The 20,477-nt window shown below is 42.6% G+C and overlaps 1 protein-coding gene across 1 annotated transcript in view; it reads left to right on the forward strand.

The window, feature by feature from the left end:
- The window catches only part of ccdc85a (coiled-coil domain containing 85A), a 1,034,329-nt gene extending 1,025,702 nt beyond the window's left edge, over positions 1–8,627 (forward strand). Inside the window, exons 3-4 of the mRNA XM_070888726.1 lie at positions 4,838–4,957; positions 8,416–8,627. Of these exons, the coding sequence (XP_070744827.1) occupies positions 4,838–4,957; positions 8,416–8,580 (285 nt within the window). The 3' untranslated portion in view covers positions 8,581–8,627. The remainder of the gene's footprint in view (positions 1–4,837; positions 4,958–8,415) is intronic.
- The last annotated feature ends 11,850 nt before the right edge of the window (positions 8,628–20,477 follow it).

Genomic DNA, 20,477 nt, shown 5'->3' on the forward strand with positions numbered 1-20,477 from the left:
ACACGAAGCCATAATCTTAAAACTTCATTTAGGATTAAAATTTACTTTAAATCACCTCAACCTTTCTAATATACCTTCACTTGTGATTCTAAGGCTTTCCAGTGTGCTTTACCCCTGATAATCCTCTATTAACTACAGCATCTCTCCCCGACCCCCCACCCCACCACACACACTTTTGGTGATTATAAACAATCACAAAATAGTAATAATTTCCCTGTCCTGGAACACGATCTCCGGAATCCACCATTAAATGGTCCAATATCGCTCTGGGCCCTTCTAAAGAGCATTTTGTTATTGTCAATTATATTTTTTGTTTTGTTCCCCTCATGTTCTCACTTTGTGTCTTTTATTCATTTCTTGTATTCCTCTACTTGATTTTATGCAGCCGAAATTTACCTTCGCCTGAAATGGGTTGCACCTTCCGCTCCATAAGTGTTTTTTCCGCTGGGTGGGATGAGGTCGACTCTTTAGGTAAATTCAGCTCTTTGTCGTTTTTTTTCCGGTGGACTGGAGGTCGGTCATAATGGGGATGGAAGTGGGGTGGTAAGTACTGTAGAGGAGCGGAAGTGGAGACGGGACGGAATCTCCGCCGCTGTCGGTCAGCGGAGATGACATCACGACGCGTGTGCGTCACTATGGCTCTCCCCTTCACTTAAAGGGGAGCGCCTTCGGCATTTAGAGACTTCGGTCCACTGGGCCATCAGGGATGGCACCAGCCGGGCCAAGAGAGGGTGCTAGGCTGCTTGTTGGTGGCCCGGCCGAACCGGGGAGCATAACTGTCAGCTCGACATGGCAGTCAGCCAACAAAGAAAAAACATGGCGGCCTTGGCAGTGCGCCCTCCCCTGGAAGGGCCGAGGTAAATTTCACGGTAGGTGTGATGGAGTTGGGGCAGATCGGCAGTGCGCCCTTTGCTGATGCACTTAGAACAGTCGGTAGCAGCGGGGCGGAGGTAAAGACCGGCAGAAAAATCCCCGAGGTGAATTGCGCTGGTGGTGGCCATTGGACCGGAAGTCGGTGGCCGCTCGACTCCACCGCCTGGCCGTCGCTTTCTGGTAGTAAGAGGCCTCTTTGGGGATTCTTCCAATCCCATTTCAGAATTTTGTAGGTCCTTTATTTCTCCCTAGTGCCTTTTTCATCCATGTAGGTTTAACTCCTGTTTTGTTTGTGACTTGTTTCTGGAATAAACTACCTCTGTAATGTAAAACATAGTCGTTAAAGTGCTCTCATTTTCCAGCCACATCTTTCTCTTTAAATAGTTCTTCACATTTTATTCCTTTCATATGGTACTTCAACCCTTTAAAGTCTGCCTTTCTGAATCCAGTTTTTTAAAAATAGTTCTTACTATCTGTCCTTTCCTCATTTGAACCTTAAAAGTAAGAATGTTATGATTAACAGATGCCAATTATTACCTTATGTCAATTTGTCTTATTAGTCCCTTCTCATTAATTATCAGCAGATCCAGTATCACCTTTCCACTTGAGGGTTTCCATCGCATGTTGTTTAAAAAAAAGATTTTGGAATACTTCAATTCGCTCCTCCGTGCTTACAAATTGTCCCTGCTGTCAGTCCCAGTGTCAATCAGAAAAATTAAAATACTCCATGGTTAGAATAGAGGCCTTAGTATTGATTTTGTTTAATGACCTCTCACAGCAGATCTAGCTTTTTATTTTCCAATGGCCTGTAACAGATTCTAAACAAACGTTTTCCCCTTTCTGTTTTAAAGAGACTGCCAATTTCCAATTTCTTCCTTTCAGCAACGTATAAGCCAGCCCTGATAAGCAGTATCACTCCATGGCCTTTCGATTCAGAAGCACGCCTTGCCCTGCAGAGTGTTCCCCACACATCCATTTCCTTTCGCCAGGTTTCAGTTACTCCTATTTACCACCACTTCCACCTGCTGCTGAAACCATCATCCATGCCTTTGTCCCACTTGCCTGGTTCAAATTCTTCCCAACTATTTTAGTTATCCTATCTGCCAAAATAAATGAACTTCCTCAGTTTAGGAGAAGGCAATCCCAACAGTAATATCTCTCCTTCCCCCAGTAATTCCAGGAATTTTCAACCCTTCCTCCTAAACATTAGAGGCAGAGTTAAAATTGCCAGGTGACTTACCTGCTGATGTCCTACTGTTAAATTCACCAAGGCCTCATACTGCCGAGGTCAGAGGGGTTTGGCGCTCACCTCGCCCCCTGACTGCCCAATTCCTGTTCCAAGTTAAAGTGTTGAGACACTCATTCTCCTGCCTAATTTGTCTCTCTCTAAGAGGTAAAGGATGTGGCATGGGGAGTAATCCTACGAATAGTACCCTGGAAGTCCAGTCTTTTACATAACACCTGGAATTTCTTTTGTAGGACCTTCATTCTATACCTACCTATGTTATTGGCTCCCAACAGGAACCACAACTTTTGGTTTCTCCCCTTTCCAGCATAGGACCTTTACGACCTGATTAGTTAGTCTGAGCCCAGGCACCTCAGAAGCAGCTCACCATTTGGGACTCCCTGTCATGGTTATGTAAGATTTTATCAATCCCTCTGATTATAGAGTCTCGATAAACTTTAATTATGCCTTTAATCCCACCTGTTCTTGTTGTCCAAAGCAACCTTCTGCTCTGTGCCACTGGCCTGCTCATAATTACCATTCCATACAGTTCCATTTTATTAGCTGCAATGTTGTAAATCTGTTGGATAGTTCTAATTTCACAGGCTCCCTCTGTTTCAGCTTATTTTTTTCATGTCCAAGAGGCTGCCACCAGTATCTTACTGTTCACTGCACCATCAATGGCAACAACGATATGGAAACTCTTTCCAGCTACTCTTCCTCCTTGTGTACAGTCCACAGTGTAACTAATTGGCAATTCATTTCTCAAGCGAGCTCAATTAGTCAGTATTTCCTGCAACACACTCCCCCTGGATAATTTAAAGATCCAAGATGGCCCACAACATGCATGTCAAATATTCAGTGAACTCAGCATGCATAACAGCACCTTAAATTCAGGTGTGGTAAAGGATGTTTGGTTGTAAATTGTTTAGAATGTACCTTTTGTAGACTAACATCTCAGCTCTAACTCCTATGAGTAAATGAAATATACACTTCACATGACTGCTCTCTTCCTTTTATATTCTTTCCTGACTAGCCCTCATAAATACATCGATATACACACACAGCACACACACAGATTACTAAATCTGGTCAGCAGTGTTCAAGTCCCTCCCATCCAAACAACTAGAACATGGTTATACTACTTAATTGCAAAGACATTAGTATCAATCTCACTCAACCATTTAAATCTTTCAGTTCCAACCAAAGTCCCTCAGTTCCCATTCCTGTAAGTATAAAATAATGCTACATGCTCTGCCAAAATCTCACTTTGGTGTAAATATTTTTCCCTGTGCAAGTTTTTGCATTCTTTCAAATGAGAAATTTGTACCTACACAGTTGTAAATCCAAATGCATCTGCTATTTTTCTCTATTTTTTTGCTGTATATTAGGTGACAACAAAGTGCTGCTCGAGGTAATTGTAGGAGAACAAATGTCTCATGAATTTGAGCCGAGTGGTTATAGAGGGCAGACAAAGAAGAAGTGGACTGAAGGGCCAGCAGTCAAATCTTGTGCATGTTCCAACAACCCTAGTTCAATAAGTGATGAGTAATTGAGTTTGAACACCTTTGCAGAAGGCACAAGTTTCCAAGCCTTGATATTGCCTGGGATTGACTTCCAGAAGGAAGAAAGATAGGGGCCAAAATTCGGGGTCTCAAAGAGACCTGTTAGTGCCTGTTTGCGGCGGCAATTCCTAAGAATCGAATGGCTACAGCTTTGGGATCAGCAGGCTGACCCAACCTAAATTCAGGTCAGGGATTTTTTGGCCTGGACTTCAAACCACCCAAGTGGTATCACCACCAATAAAATCAATAAAAAACAATAAAAGTACTTATCCAGTGATTTTCACCTCACTCCATGAATCCCCCGCCATGCGGTGCCCCTGACAGGTTTCTCTGCCGGTGCACCTCTGCAGAGTGACTGCGGGCCCAGCAGTGTGGCAGCCCTTAAAGAGGAGGGCCCACTGCCTCGGCCGCAGTGCAAGAATTTTTGCCGGCCAACTTGCCGATCGGCCAGCAAAATACTGGCCCCGGGTTCGACCAGCTCGACAATAGGTAGCCTGGCACCCCCTCTTGGGTGCCAGGCCATTGGCCCGGCCAAAATCCCCCCTGGTGGCCCAGTGGCCAAAGTTAAAAAATGATCACATCTCTTCCCTTTAATGGAGGAGAGAGAGAGTGGTGACACACACACACACGCTGTGACGTCACTACATTGATTGACAATGGCGGACGGCCCCACTGACCCATTTTCAGGCAATCATCCTGGCTTTGAGTCTCAGGCCCACCCTCATTATGATCCATTTCCTGTAAGACTTTGAAAAAAATTCAAAGTCCTGAAAATGGATCTACTCACCGCACCAAGAGTTCCAGCGGTGAGTAACAGCTAAAAACTCTTAGGTACGCCAGCTTTCTGGCCCACCTGAATTTCGGCCCCATAATGTGTGAAGCTTTCCTACTTGCATTATGTCTGGTTACTCTGCATGCAAGTGAATTAAGTTGGGTTCTTTTGTATTGTTACTTTTTCCATCAGTCAATTTTCTGTGTTATATGTGATAGATAGCAAATAAAATACTAAAAGGGTCTTTCAGAAAAAAAATTGCAAATCATAGTAACTGATTACTAACAGGAGCCCACTCCATATCTACCAATGATGGAAAGGACTGTATGATTTTTTTCATTGTACACCATCTGAAATATAAAGTGATTAGACTAAAATTCATACATACATTGTTCTTTACAGGCTCCATTTAGGCAGATGTCAGGTGCTGAAGGGACTTTGTCATCTCCAAGCCATCAAGCTGGAAAATGTGGATATAGTTCACAGCCACAGAAACCTGAGGCTGTGGTTCATGCTATCAAGGTACTCATCGCACTCACTCAAACAGTTCAAAGCAGCTAAGAAATTGCAGGGTATAATTTAAGTCATAAATGCACCCACCCAGATAAAAAGTAGAGTTAATTCTATCAACCTTTTGAGAAGTATTGCAAATTGCATCTTACAATGATCCCAATAGCAGCTCAGTAACCGCCAATTATTAATATCACATCAGGAAAAAGCACATTCAGTGTTAAGTAACCTTGGTAAAGAATTATTGTGCAAAATTTCTCTTTTTTAAAAAATCGATGTTACAATTCATACTTCATTTCCAGAACATACCTCTGATCAAAAAGTGTTCTGTGATCTCATATTTCTCTTAATTTCTACTTTTTAACATTAAACATTTGGACTGGTGAGTAAATATCTGCATGAGAACATAAGAAAGAGAAGCAGGAGTTGGCCCCTTGTGGCTGCTCCGCCATTCAATAACATCATAGCTGATCTGATCATGGACTCAGCTCTACTTCCTCGCCTTCTCCCCATAACCTTTGACTCCCTTATCGTTCAAAAAATCTGTCCATCTTCACCTTAAATATATTCAATGACACAGCCTCTACAGTCTCTGGGGTAGAGAATTCCAAAGATTCATGATCCTCAGAGAAGAAATTCCTCCTCATTTCCATTTTAAATGGGCGACCCCTTATTCTGAAACTACGGCCTCTAGTTCTGCATTCGCCCATGAGGGGAAACATCCTCTCTGCATCTACCCCGTCGAGCCCCCTCAGAATCTTATATGTTTCAATAAGATCACCTCTGTCTTCTAAACTCCAATGAGTATAGGCCCAACCTACTCAACCTTTCTTCATATGACCATCCCTTCATCTCAGGAATCAACCTAGTGAACCTTCTCTGAACTGCCTCCAATACAAGTATATCCTTCCTTAAATAAGGAGACCAAAACTGTACTCAGTACTCCAGGTGTGGTCTTACCAACACCCTGTAAAGTTATTGCAGGATTTCCCTACTTTTATATTCCAGCCCCCTTGCAATAAAGGCCGACATTCCATTTGCCTTCCTAATTACTTGCTGTACCTGCATACTAACTTTTTGTGTTTCATGTACAAGGTTCCCCAGATCCTTCTATACCACAGTATTTTGTAATTTCTCCCCAATAAATAATTATTTGCTTTTTTATTTTTCCTACCAAAGTTGATAACCTCACATTTTCACACATTATACTCCATCTGCCAAATTTTTGCCCACTCACTTAGCTTATCTATATCCCCTTTGCAGATTCTTTGTGTCCTCCTCACAACTTGCTTTCCCATCCAACTTTGTTTCATCAGCAATTTGGCTACATTACACTCGGTCCCTTCATCCAAGTCATTAATATAAATTCTAAATAGTTCAGGCTCCAGCCCTGATCCCTATGGCACTCCACTAGTTACAGTTTGCCAACCTGAAAATTACCCATTTATCCCGACTCTCTGTTTTCTGTTTTCTATCCACACTAATATATTACCACCAACCCCATGAGCTCTTGTCTTGTGCAGTATCTTTTTATGTGGCACCTTATCAAATGCTTTCTGAAAATCCAAATACATGATATCTACTGGTTCCCCTTTATCCACCCTGTTTGTTACACCCTCAAAGAACTCTAGCAAATTTGTCAAACATGATTTCCCTTTCATAAAACCACAATGCTTACACAGAGCAGGGAGACCCGACTTATGCTTCTTCGTCTGTAAGGACTTAGCAAATCTCAGACAGTTGACAAAGGGGGCACTGTAATTGGCTTCATTGGCCAAGGCTGGAAAAGGAGGAGGAAATCAACTGGAGTCTCAATACCTGATCATGGCTGTTGATAGAAGCGCACACGTATGGATGTTAATGAAGTCAAGATCAGGCTCAGCTGTGATGCGCCTCCATTATTGAACAGCCCCAACACCCCCCCCCCAAAAAAAAGGGACACTGGAAAAAATGTATTTTGGAGTGTGGCCCCCCTTGCATTTGTTTAAAGTGCACAACTAAAATAGTTGAACGGCCCCAACCGCCCCCCCCCCAAAAAAAAGGGGCACTGGAAAAAATTTATTTTGGAGTGTAACCCCCTTTGCAGGGGGCATTTGTTTAAAGTGCACAACTAAAATAGTTGAACAGCCCCATCATTTGCCAGCTAGATAAAGATCATATGGCACTGAAGCTCACTCTAGACCAAGGAATTCTTTGAGTGTACTCCCTCAACCATCAACACCAATAGATACAGATTAACTAGTCATTCATCTCATTCACTGATTGTGGAGCCCTGTCATGTGCAAAATGGCTACTGTGTTTACATAACTCTAACTGCATAGTGTAATTCATTTGATGTAAATCATTTAGGGATGTTTTTGAGATACATAATAGGGTGCTCTATAAATGCAAGTCTTTATTTTTAATTCCACTATTTGCAAATTTTGCCAGGTCTTTCCTGGGCTGCTGACGGATCAGTTTCTCGAAAGGGTGTATTTCACTTCAGTCAATCAGAGCAACACTGATGATAGGAGCATTTCAATGTAGGGTAGAATTTCTGAGCCTTTGTCTATGACAAGGTATCTCATCTTGCCCATCATGAGCATGCATTAAACTACGATTTTCTGATACAAGTTTACAGCAGGCGAGGTACATTGGCATTAGAAAAATCTCTCCTTATATTTTGAAAACTGCAGAAACAATTCACTATTAAAATGATTCACTTGTACAGCAAATTAATATGTTCAATTGTTTACCCGAGTCCCTCTTCCCACCACTTCTATCAATCTCTTCTACCCAAGGTCGTATAAACAGACAGAACTGCCCTTAGATGTTCCCAATATCAGTTCACCTCAAGGCAACATATAAGTGAATTAGGATTATGGCGAGTTCATGTTCGATCTTCACCTCCCTCGCACCACTGAGGTTTCTAAAACTAATGAAACATCACATGATTGTTAATCTACAGAGCCAGTCTGCACTAGCACTCAAGTTTTAAGGTGGCTCAAGTCTTTCACAAACTCTGGTGTCTGCCAGTTTGGAGATTGACTCTCCCATATCTTGTCAAATCCCTTTCATCTCTTCTGTCAGTATTTGCAATATCTGGATTAGGATTAATGAAAGTCACACTGTCGTATCAAGCTGTTGCAATCAGCCAATGTTGAAGAACACATTGATGAACTGAACAATGATGTAGTAGCCCGTACTTCACTCTTGGCTCTTGGAAATGAATAGCTGGACCACGTGACTTAAAATAACTTGTGAATTAAATCTTCATCATCTTAACATTCAACTAATCAACTGCAAAACTAAAACATACTTGCCATCTACTTGCCTCTGCCCTGGTGCATTTTGTTTTCAAGTATACACAACACATCTCATAGACTTTCAAATGTATGAATATATGTGGTGTTGTCATTTGATGACAGCAGCACTCTAATTTTTTTAACTGTGTGCTGCTGCTAATCAAATATTTATTTTTTTAAACTTAGGTCATGGGAGTGCATGAAAACATGGACAAAGAAGAAGACTTTGAGAATGACCTGAGTGAAACAGAGAAAGCTATAGTCAGAGAAATGTGTAATGTGAGTAAATTGTGCCACAGCATTCAGCTCCTGCTGTGCCTCCCGCCCAACTCTCATTTAGTGGATCCTTAGTGTTTGAAAATGAACAAAGCCAGTAAGAATAAGAATTCAACAAAACACTTGTTATACTTTTATTAAACAACTTTTTTTGTAAAAAAAAAAGCCCAGTTAGAAAACAAAAGTACTTGTTTCTTGTTTCATTGCAGGCATATAAGTATTCTTAGGTGTGGCTCTTAGTATTCTCTATACTAATCCAAGAATACAAACCTTAACTTCAAATATATCACCTCAGTTTAATGTTTCCATTTTTAATTAGTTTTATTACTGGTTTTGAGGACCCTGGTCATGAGTGAGTTGAGTTATGTACCAACCATGTGGATTTAAAGTTCGTAGGGGAGAGATTTGTCCTGAGTTGACCATAACTCAACCCCTTTGTGATAGAAAGCTAATCTAACATTTTTAATAGTCTAGTCATTCCTAAGTATTGGGAAAACATCAGGTGCCTCAATCCTTGCTCCTAAAAGTCAGCATATTAGTGAAAGTGAAATAGCGTCAAATTTTTATTAAATTGACCAGTGTATGACTGAATAGTGAAATCTTTAGATGATTTAGTTAAATCTGGATCAGAAGAGGTAATGAGTGAGCAATGACTCAGACCAGTGCCATCAGCACCATTTTGCTGAGACAAGGATTAATCAAGCCTGGAAACCAGCTCTGCTGCATGGACCTAGTGTGCACACATATCGCAGTGTGGGCTGGCCCGTGCTGCCCCTGGGCCCATGCCTCTTCTGGGCCCCGAACTCTCATCTCTCTTGGGCCCCAATCACATCGCTCGTGTGCCCCGATCTCTCTCCGCTCTACTGCCCCGGTCATTCGCCGCACCTCCGCCATGATCGCTCGCCACACTTCTGCCCTGATCATTCGTCGCACCTCTACTGTACCTAGTTCTCACCGAAGTTCCTGCCCACGCTCCAATCAACAACCTGGGTTTTGGTGATATCACCCAGTCGCCCTCCTCGAAGCCGTCGCCCTCCTGGAATGGGTCGCCGCACTGTATCTTGAAATGGCTCCTCCTCTTATACCCCCGACCTGTGGCAGGCGTTTCCTCATAGGTCAGGGCGCCACGCTGGTTCCACTGGACCAAGACCTAGCTCTGTCAAGCCCATGTGGTGGCTGGTGTGTAATGGCCACCCCACATTTCCACCCTTCAATATGTAGTTCGCGACGTGGAATATCAGGTCTTCATCGAAACACCGGTGAACTCAACGCTTTTTGGTGTGGAAGCAAGTCATCCTCGATACAAGGGACCACCTAAGAGAGAGAGAGAAGAGTTTTGCTGAAACACTAGCAGTATGGCATTGCACTGATGTGTGGTTAACTATACAAAACTGTAAGAAATTGTCATTTTTCAAGGGAATGTTTTAATCTATGGAATGAAGGATGCTGTTGTGACGGAGCAGGCAAGTGTTAATTCATTCCAGCAAATACCAAAATATAGAACAACACAATGCTCCACTGCAATAAATGATCATTAATGGGTACCTATAGCATGCAACATCTATAAATGAACAGCCAGCAAGGATTTCAGAACGCTGGAAAACAATTGAAAGTGTGAGAATAAACAAAATGTTTGCTGGGTGATGATGCATTCCAAATATTTTTTCACTTGTGGGAAAGACTATCATGGGTCTTTAACTGTCATGGAAGACTGCTCTAATGCAAAGTCAGTATTGATACATCATCAGTATAAACAGGCCTCATCCCTCAAAGAATTAGTGGAAACAAATGGTTTTAAACTGCTTCATGTGTATTGTATATAGAGGAAGGTATTGCCCACTAAAAGATATACTGATTATTTGATTCCTCACACTTTATGCACTCTCTGAAGGAGGTCTAGTGTGGTTCCATTCATGATAGTAAATGAGATGAAGCGACCACTGTTTCCTTTTGGGCCTATTTGCAGATTATGTGGCAGAAGTTGGGAGATGCAGCAGGTTCAAGCCCAACAATCAGACAACATCTGTCAGGAAATCAGTACAGAGGACCAATGTAGCTGGGCTTATTTCCCATTGTGCTAAGCAGAGGAAATAAAATAAAATGAGCAGAGAAAAACTCAGTTACATTAAAAGCTAATTGTCATTTTGACTTGAAAAGAGCTTTGACTGGTTTTGCATGTCTGTTAACTTAAAGTAGTTACCCTCCCACCCCGCCTCACTGCAAAAGATGTATAATTCTCATCGATCGTTTATGTTCAACTGCACACCAGCAATGGAAAGATTATTTCAGAACAGACTTTAGTATTTTCACTGATGCTACAAACCTGAACAGTGAATTAACTGTCCACACTTTGCTGAAATCCGTTAACAGTAACAAATACAATTCACTCTCTCTGCATGAATATCCAAAGGGGGGGCTTTAATGCTGAAGAGGTTAGACTGTAAGTACATACGTTAGACAAACTTTTACTTGTATTTGGCGTTCAGTTCAAATTCTGAGTTTACTAACTGTTTTGTCATGGTTAAAAGCATCAATTAGAGCAGTACAAATGGTGAAGTATGGGATATAAGAAAATTATGGATCCAGTTAACAGAATTGACAGCTAACTGAACAAGATCAAACGTATTAAGTGCCATATAGGCTCAGCCGATTCAAGACCATTGTCGTATGCAGTCCCTGTGTTGTACAATAAAATATTTATGAATTATTTGAAGGAAATGTAATTTCAGGGCCAGCTTTTGGGTAGCACACTCTATATTATCTTGTATATGGAATACATCAGTGTGGGTTTTCAGTAACATCCTTTTATCCATCAAAATATCTTTCTTTTGTGGGCAAGTTAAAACTAGAAATCCCACTCCTAAGTTAAGCTTTCCTGGATTATGCTGAAATAGATGCAGTTATTTAAGATAATTGCCATGAGAGAGCAGTACAGTGTACCTGCAGTCATTGAACATTATTTCCAGAGCTTCCCAAATAATTCAATTCACATGAGGAATGTAATTATAAACAGCAAAATTCTATGAAGTGACCAGTATACTGTTCCTAAACGGAGTTCAGTCACTAACATCCAATCTAATCATATTTGGAAGAACTTACTGAAAGTGAAAGTTCAAATTTTTATTAATGTTTCCTTAAAATAATGTTTTATTAAGTATATGGCTGCTGTAATATTGTTTATATGTAAACTGTACATAACTTTATATAAAAAAATACACTTTTAAAGTTGCTGTATTTTTCCCCAGTGCTTGCATTGGTTGACTTGAAACTATCAAAAATCTAATTTACACAATATCTACACAGACCACAATATTACAGTAAACCTTTTCATATTTTCACTATTATTGTTTCCACTTTTGCTAAATTATAGAATGATAGAATGGTTACAGCATGGAAGAAGGCCATTCGGGCCTTTAAGCCCGTGCCGGCTCTCTGCAAGTAGTCTGCAAAAGAAGTCTGGTATTAAGACAATATAGGCTGCTGCAGAAAAACTATGTTCCAGCAGCTGAGTTATTTCTGGAAAGCGAGTTCAACTGTCCTCTAAGCTGCATTGTATGTCAGTTCACTTCCTTGGACTGCTGCTTATCTGATTTGTACCTTTAGGGGTTTCTCCAGATTTCTATCTTTTCCCAATCAGATTGTACTGTAACAGACTTCAAGATGAAATTTACTACTATATCCCTTTGCCGAATGAACAAGATCGTGCTTCGCAATGATCATTCAATGGATACATTCCACTGATGGCTCAGTAAATTTATCCAGTGTAAATAGCTGAGTCATACCAACCAGAAGGTCCCAAGGATTCACCCCTCTGTGTTGAGTTAGCTGATCTGCACTGGGGTGCTGGTCGGGGTGCCATATTTAGTCTCAGTAGCCTCGGTTGTCATCCATGGTTTCTGCTCCAAATCATTATCCAGCAATCCTGCTGGAAGTTTACATAGTTAGACATCTAATAATGGCAGGATTAAGCTCAAATACAATGCTCCCTGTGATGGAATAGCTTGTCAACAGTCACCGTCAATGGTCACACATGAATAATGACCGCTTGGGTGAGGCACTCCCGGTGGTGAGAGCATGTGAAACTGAGCTGTTTGTATCACTCAAATAGCATCATACCAGACCAAATATTTGACCCAACTGATCTATGCTGGTGTTCATACTCCATACAAGCCTATTAAATGTATAACTCGGTGCACTGAGTGGAGCAAGTTAGCTTTTCACTCTGAGTTAGATCTGTAGTTGACTTACACTAATGGGAAAAAATGTTCTTTCGAAGTGGTTGTCAATCTCAAACCAGTAAAAGGCAAGTGATACTATGATGGATAATAAGGAAATGGCAGACATGCTAAATGAATACCTTGTATCGTTTTCACCATCGAGGAAGAGGACAAAATACCAGCAGTACAAAGGAACATATTGGATTTAATATAAGTAAGAAAATGGGAATGGAGAAAATGATGGGACTGACAGACAAATCTGAAGGAACTAATGTTTCCATTCCGGGTATTAAAATAAACAGGCCAGGAAATTGCAAATCATCAGATTTTTCCAAAGCTCTCTTAATTTGCAAATTGTGCCTTTGGATTGGAAAATTGCAAAAGTTGCTCAATTGTTTAAGAAAGGAGGGAGGGAAAAATCAGGAAACTACATACCTGTTGGTTTAATGTCGTTTGTAGAGAAGTTATTGGAATGCATCATCAGGGACAGAGTGACTGAGCACTTAAACAAGTATGAGCTTATCAGAGATGGATTTGTCAGGGTTAGTTCTTGTCTGACTAAGCTAGTTGAATTTTTTGAAGAAGTCACAAACATGGTGGATAAGAGACTGTCTAAGGATATTATCTATATGGACTTGCAAAAGGCATTTGATGTTCCATATAAGAGATTGTTAGCGAAAATAAAAGCGCATGGAATTGGAGGTAACCTTGTGACAGGGGTTGGTAACTGGTTGGGAGGTTGGAGACAGAGAGTAGGGATAAGGAGAATATACATTGATTTGCAAACGTGGCAAGTGGTGTCCCCCAGGGAACGGTACTGGGGCATCAGCCTTTCACCATATACATCAGTGACTTGGTTGAAGGAATAGAGTGATTTATTTCCAAATTTGCAGATGACACTAAGGTAGCAGGCATGGCAAATTGTATAGATGGGAGCAAGAAGTTACACAGAGACATAGACAGATTAAGCGAGAGGGAAAACAATGGCAAATGAAGTTTAATGTGGGGAAATGTAAAATCATGCACTTTGTATCCAAGAAAGACAAATCAGATATTTTCTTAATGGCGCATGACAAGGAACTGTGAAGGAGCAAAGGAGTTTGGGTGTCCATGTACACAAATCACCAAATCTAGTGCACAGGTATAAAAAGTCATCAAAAATTCTGTACTGTGGCTGGAATACAAAGGGCAAGAAGTTATGCTTCAGTTGGACAGAACCTTGGTCAGACTCCATCTGGAGGACTATGTTCCATTTTGGGAACCACACCTCAGGAAGGATACAATGGCCTTGGAGAGGGTATAGTGCAGATTTACAAGAACGAGGTAATGCATTTGGGGAGGGCTAACAAAGCAAGGGAATACACAATAAATGGTAGGACACTGAAAAGTATAGAGGAAAAGAGGTACCTTGGAGTGAATGTCCACAGATCCCTGACGGTAGCAGACCAGGTAGATAAGGTGGTTAAGAAGGCATTCAGGATTCTGGCCTTTATTAGCCGAAACATAGAATATAAGAGCAAGGAGGTTATGCTTGAACTGTATAAAACACTAGTTAGGCCACAGCTAGAGTATTGTGTGTAGTTCTGGTCACCACATTACAGGAAAGATGTGATTGTACCAGAGAGGGTGCAGAGGAGACTTATGCGGATATTGCCTGGACTGGAGAATTTTAACTACAAGGAAAGATTGGCTAGGCTGGGGTTGTTTTCTTTAGAACAGAGGAGGCTGAGGGGAGACCTAATTGAGGTGTATAAAATTATGAGGGGCCTGGATAGAATGGATAGGACAGGCTTATTTCCCTTAACAGAGGGGTCAATAACCAGGGGGCATAGATTTAAAGTAATTGGTAGGAGGTTTGGAGGGAATATGAAGAGAAATGTTTTCACCCAGAGGGTGGTGGGGGTCTGGAACTCACTGCCTGAAAGGATGGTAGAGGCAGAAACCCTCATCACATTTAAAAAATACTTGGATACGCACTTAAAGAGCCGTGACCTACAGGGCTACGGACCTAGTGCTGGAAGTTGGGATTAGGTTGGATAGCTCTTTGTCAGCCGGCAAGGACACAATGGGCTGAATGGCCTTCTTCTGTGCTGTAAATTTCTATGATTCTATGATACCAGGGCTGAGTTTAGATGATTGAGGGATGATCTAATTGAAAGATTTAAAATGATAAAAAGGATTTGATAGTTTAGCTACTAATAATCAATTTCTTCTGGTGGTGGAATCCAGAGCACGGGAACACAATCTTAAAATTAAAGTTAGTCCACACAGGAGTAAAATTAGAAAGCATTTTTTCACGCAAAAAATTGTGAAAATCTGGAATTCTCACCCCCAAAAGAAACATAGAAACATAGAAAATAGGTGCAGGAGTAGGCCATTCGGCCCTTCGAGCCTGCACCACCATTCAATAAGATTATGGCTGATCATTCCCTCAGTACACCTTTCCTGCTTCCTCTCCATACCCCTTGATCCCCCTAGCCGTAAGGGCCATATCTAACTCCCTCTTGAATATATCCAATGAACTGGCAGCAACAACTCTGCAGCAGGGAATTCCACAGGTTAACAACTCTCTGAGTAAAGAAGTTTCTTTTCATTTAGTCCTAAATGGCCTACCCTTTATTCTAAGACTATGTCCCCTGGTTCTGGACTTCCCCAACATCGGGAACATTCTTCCCGCATCTAACTTGCCCAGTCCTGTCAGAATCTTATATGTTTCTATGAGATCCTCTCTCATCCTTCTAAACTCCAGTATATAAAGGCTCAGTTGATCCAGGCTCTCCTCATATGTCAATCCAGCCATCCCGGGAATCAGTCTGGTGAACCTTCGCTGCACTCCCTCAATAGCAAGAACGTCCTTCCTCAGATTAGGAGACCAAAGCTGAATACAATATTCCAGGTGAGTCCTCAGCAAGGCCCAGTACAACTGCAGTAAGACTCCCTGCTCCTATACTCAAATCCCCTAGCTATGAAGGCCAACATACCATTTGCCTTCTTCACCAGCTGCTGTACCTGCATGCCAACTTTCAATGACTGATGAACCATGACACCCAAGTCTCATTGCACTTCCCCTTTTCCTAATCTGCAACCATTCAGATAATATTCTGCCTTTGTGTTTTGCCCCAAAGTGGATAACCTCACATTTATCCACATTATACTGCCTCTGCCATGCATTTTCCCATTCACCTAACCTGTCCAAGTCACCCTGCAACCTCTTAGCGTCCTCCTCACAGCTCACACCGCCACCCAGTTTAGTGTCATCTGCAAACTTGGAGATATTACACTCAATTCCTTCATCTAAATCATCAATGTATATTGTAAAGAGCTGGGGTCCCAGCACTGAGCCCTGCGGTACTCCACTAGTCACTGTCTGCCATTCTGAAAAGGACCCGTTTATCCCGACTCTCTGCTTCCTGTCTGCCAACCAGTTCTCTATCCACGTCAGTACATTACCCCCAATACCATGTGCTTTGATTTTGCACACCAATCTCTTGTGTGGGACCTTGTCAAAAGCCTTTTGAAAGTCCAAATACACCATATCCACACATTCTCCCTTGTCCACTCTACTAGTTACATCCTCAAAAAATTACAGAAGATTTGTCAAGCATGATTTCCCTTTCATAAATCCATGCTGACTTGGACCGATCCTGTCACTGCTTTCCAAATGCACTGCTATTTCATCTTTAATAATTGATTCCAACATTTTACCTACTGCTGATGTCAGGCTAACTAGTCTATAATTACCCGTTTTCTCTCTCCCTCCCTTTTTAAAAAGTGGGGTTACATTAGCTACCCTCCAGTTCATAGGAACTGATCCAGAGTCGATAGACTGTTGGAAAATGATCACCAATGCATCCACTATTTCTGGGGCCACTTTCTTAAATACTCTGGGATGCAGACTATCAGGCCCCAGGGATTTATCGGCCTTCAATCCCATCAGTTTCCCACCTAATAAGGATATCCTTCAATTCTTCCTTCTCACTAGACCCTCGGTCCCCTCGTACTTCCGGAAGGTTATTTGTGTCTTCCTTCGTGAAGACAGAACCAAATTATTTGTTCAATTGGTCTGCCATTTCTTTGTTCCTATTATAAATTCACCTGAATCCGACTGCAAGGGACCTACGTTTTTCTTCACTAATCTTTTTCTCTTCACATATCTATAGAAGCTTTTACAGTCAGTTTTTATGTTCCCGGCAAGCTTCCTCTCGTACTCTATTTTCCCCCTCTTAATTAAACCCTTTCACCTCCTCTGCTGAATTCTAAATTTCTCCCAGTCCTCAGGTTTGCTGCTTTTTCTGGCCAATTTATAGGGGCGGATTTTTGGCTCCTCTCCACTCCAGTTTTTGCCCTGGAGTGGCGGCAATGGCGACGGTGAGTTGTTTTGGGTGGGTGGTCAGTTTCCAGCGCCCCGTAGCGATCCTCGGGTCCGGTTTAGCAGCGTCACTGAGCAACACTGCCCGGGAAAGCTGCAACGTCCCAGGTTGCGACACTGGCACGAGTTTTGACTCTTGACCAACCCGTACGCCCCAAAGCGCGTCCCGCAGTGACCACCTGGGAAATCAGGCGGTCCACCGATACCGACAGCGGACTCCGAAGATAAGTGTGATTGTTTTTTCTTTTAATTTGTTTTGCGATTTGTCTTGTGGTGGCGTTGTTTTGGGGCAATGTTTTGGGAATGTTTTTGTGGGTTTTTTTTGTTTTTTTTCTCCCCCTAGCGTCGCTCGGAGTTCTCCCAGCCCAGCTCTTTAGCTCAGGAGTTTCCTATCCTAATGCCCTAAGACAGGTGTACAACGCCTCCCTTAGTGCTTTGCCCCTTGACTCGGGGCCCAGATGCCCAATTTTACCAACTGAGGCATAAACTTTTCCCAGGCACAAACCTTACCACCTCACCACTATTACCGTCCCCAAAACATCAAAGCCACAAATCCAGCCCCATGGGTGTCAGGCCAATTGAAATTTTCAAGATTGAAGTAGACACATTTTTGTTACGTAAGGGTATCAAGATTTTTTTTAATTAAAACTGTGATTGATAGATTTTTGTTGGATAGAGGATCAAGGGATTTGGATCAATGTGGATAGATGGAGTTAAGGTGCAGGTCAGCCATGATCTAATTGAATGGCAGAACAGGCTCGAGGGATTGAAGGGCCTACTCCTGTTCGTGGGTATGAGCGAACAGAAAAAAATACGAAGAATCTGTCAAAAGTTGGCAATCTCTTCTTAAGTTTGCCTGCAGTGAAAAGTGAGAAATGGATTAACAGTGAAAAGAGAGAAAATGCACAAGGTGTAGTAGGATTGCTCTTCTGAGGTTTTGTCAAATCATTTTGTTGGGGCAAGGTAGAGGAACATTGGATCTTCACCTTACCCTGCTATGCCTGACCTAGGGGTGTATGCTTAGGACCTGGAGTTATGCTTAGGACCTGGGGGTATATGCTTAGGACCTAGGGTGTATGCTTCGGACCTAGGGTGTATGCTTAGGACCTGGGGTTATGCTTAGGACCTGGGGGTGTATGCTTAGGACCTGGGGGTGTATGCTTAGGACCTGGGGGTATATGTTTAGGACCTGGGGTGTATGCTTAGGACCTGGGGGTATATGCTTAGGACCTGGGGGTGTATGCTTAGGACCTGGGGTGTATGCTTAGGACCTGGGGTGTATGCTTAGGACCTGGGGGTATATGCTTAGGTATCTTAAAATAGTCAATAACTGATTGATTGCTTTGCAAAATCACACAGAAAGGCAAAACCGAGATGGCTACCAAATAATTTAACGGTTCAAGATCAAGGCTATAAAAAGCCATTTTTGGAGACCTAGAAAAATGTTCACATCAGTTCACACATCCCTAATTGTTGCCATCGAGATTATAAACAAACCGTCCATAAATCACATATTGTTAAGTAACCTGAAATTCAGGACTTATGACTTCCATGTCCATGATTCCATTCTGTTGTTTATATATCTTGCCCGTAATATTTTAGCCTGTATATATTTTAAACATCACAAGAATTGTCTGAACACATTTCTTTAAGTATTAATTTATACCAATGGAGATTTTAAAATAAATATGAATCCATTTCTAGTTTTTCACCTTTCTGGTTTTATACATTCTAGCTTTGGAACAATTAAATGTTAGATATGCAAAATATCATCTGGGAATTATGGGAATTATATAGTTGTTTCAAGCATTTAATTTTAAGAATGAAGTATATTAAAGAAGACATTGTGTTGAATTGATTTTTGTTAGGTTTGCCTATACAGGCCAATGAAAGGGAATCCTATGACTTGAAATTCTATGTGGGCTTCTGAATGCATGGTTAAAGGCATCTATGATATGTTAGTGTGAAATAAAACACACAAATTGTGGTGCGCTATGTTCTGAACTCACTGGAGCTGTACACTCTGGAATCATTTTAAGATTACCTTGATTTCAGCTGAGTATCTTTCTTTTTATGATGGAATGCTGCCTTCTTCTTTACCAGTCAATATTAATGAAAATGTGTTCAACTCCTGTGCACTTTGACCAGGTTTGGTATGAATAAATGCTTCAAGCCCTGCAGGCACTTGTACCTGCTGTTTTAGTCATACAGTATGTTTGAATGTATAACATTTTGAAACAACCCCAAACTGAGTGTTTATGCCTTTATGTTTTGAGTAATACAGTGGTTTAACATGTTCACTACCAAACTGGTGTGTTACCCTGTGCTCCTGAATTACTACACCATGACTATTCATAACAATTTTGTAAACATTCATATTTTATTTAATTAGAGTATGGATATGAAAATGGGGTTGCAAAAATTTAGTGCTGAAACAAGTTGATAATAAAAGTTTAGAAACTAGGGGCCCAAGTTTCCCCCCACGCTTAGAACGGTGCAACTCCGTGAGCTGCGCCGACTTTTTAGAACAAAACCGCGCCTAAAACTTACCTTGGTATTCTCCCCGCTGCTGGAACGTTGCAGGCCCTTGGCACAGCGCAGCACAAGCTGTGGGGGATGGAACCAGGTCCCGGCGCTGAAAACAGTGCCGGGATCTCTGCACATGCGCACTAGAATGTGCGTGCATGTGCAGTAGCTCCAGGTGCCGAGGCTGTGGGGGAGGGGCCCGAATGGGCTCATTGGGGCGACGAAGATCGGACTCGGGCCTCCCTCCTCTTTATCTTGAGCTCCTGCTCTGGCTCCCACCACCCCCCGTTCAGGTCCGCTCCCATTCCCACCGCCCCCACCGTATTCAGGTCCGCTCCTCCTGCTCCTCCACCCCCCCCCCGCCCCCCGACCCCCTGTTCAGGTCTGCTCCCGTTACCACCCACCGTGTTCAGGTCTGTTCCACCCGCCTCCCCCCCCCACCCCATTCAGGTCCGCTCCCGCTCCCCCACCCCCACCTCTCCTCTCCCCCTCCCTCTTCTCCCGCTCTGTCCTCTCCCCCTCCCTCTTCTCCCCTCCTCTTCCCTCCCCTCCTCTTCCCTCCCTCCCCCTCTTCCTTCCCTCCCTCCCCCTCTTCCCTCCCTCCTCTTCCTCCCCCCTCTCCCCTCCTCTTCCTCCCCCTTCCTCTTCCTCCCCTCCTCTCCCTCCCTCCTCCCCCCTACCTCCTCCCACCCCTCGCTGTCCGAAACACAGAGAGACACTGACAGACAGAGAGAGATACACTGACAGAGAGAGAGACACTGACAGAGACAGAGAGAGAGACACTGGGGGGGGGGGGGGGGGGGGGGGGGGGTGGGCCGTCCCAGCATGCTGTTGGCGGGCTCCCAGTGCTGCAGTCAATG

This window comes from Pristiophorus japonicus, chromosome 9 (assembly GCF_044704955.1).
Source record: "Pristiophorus japonicus isolate sPriJap1 chromosome 9, sPriJap1.hap1, whole genome shotgun sequence".
Lineage (NCBI taxonomy): Eukaryota > Metazoa > Chordata > Chondrichthyes > Pristiophoridae > Pristiophorus > Pristiophorus japonicus.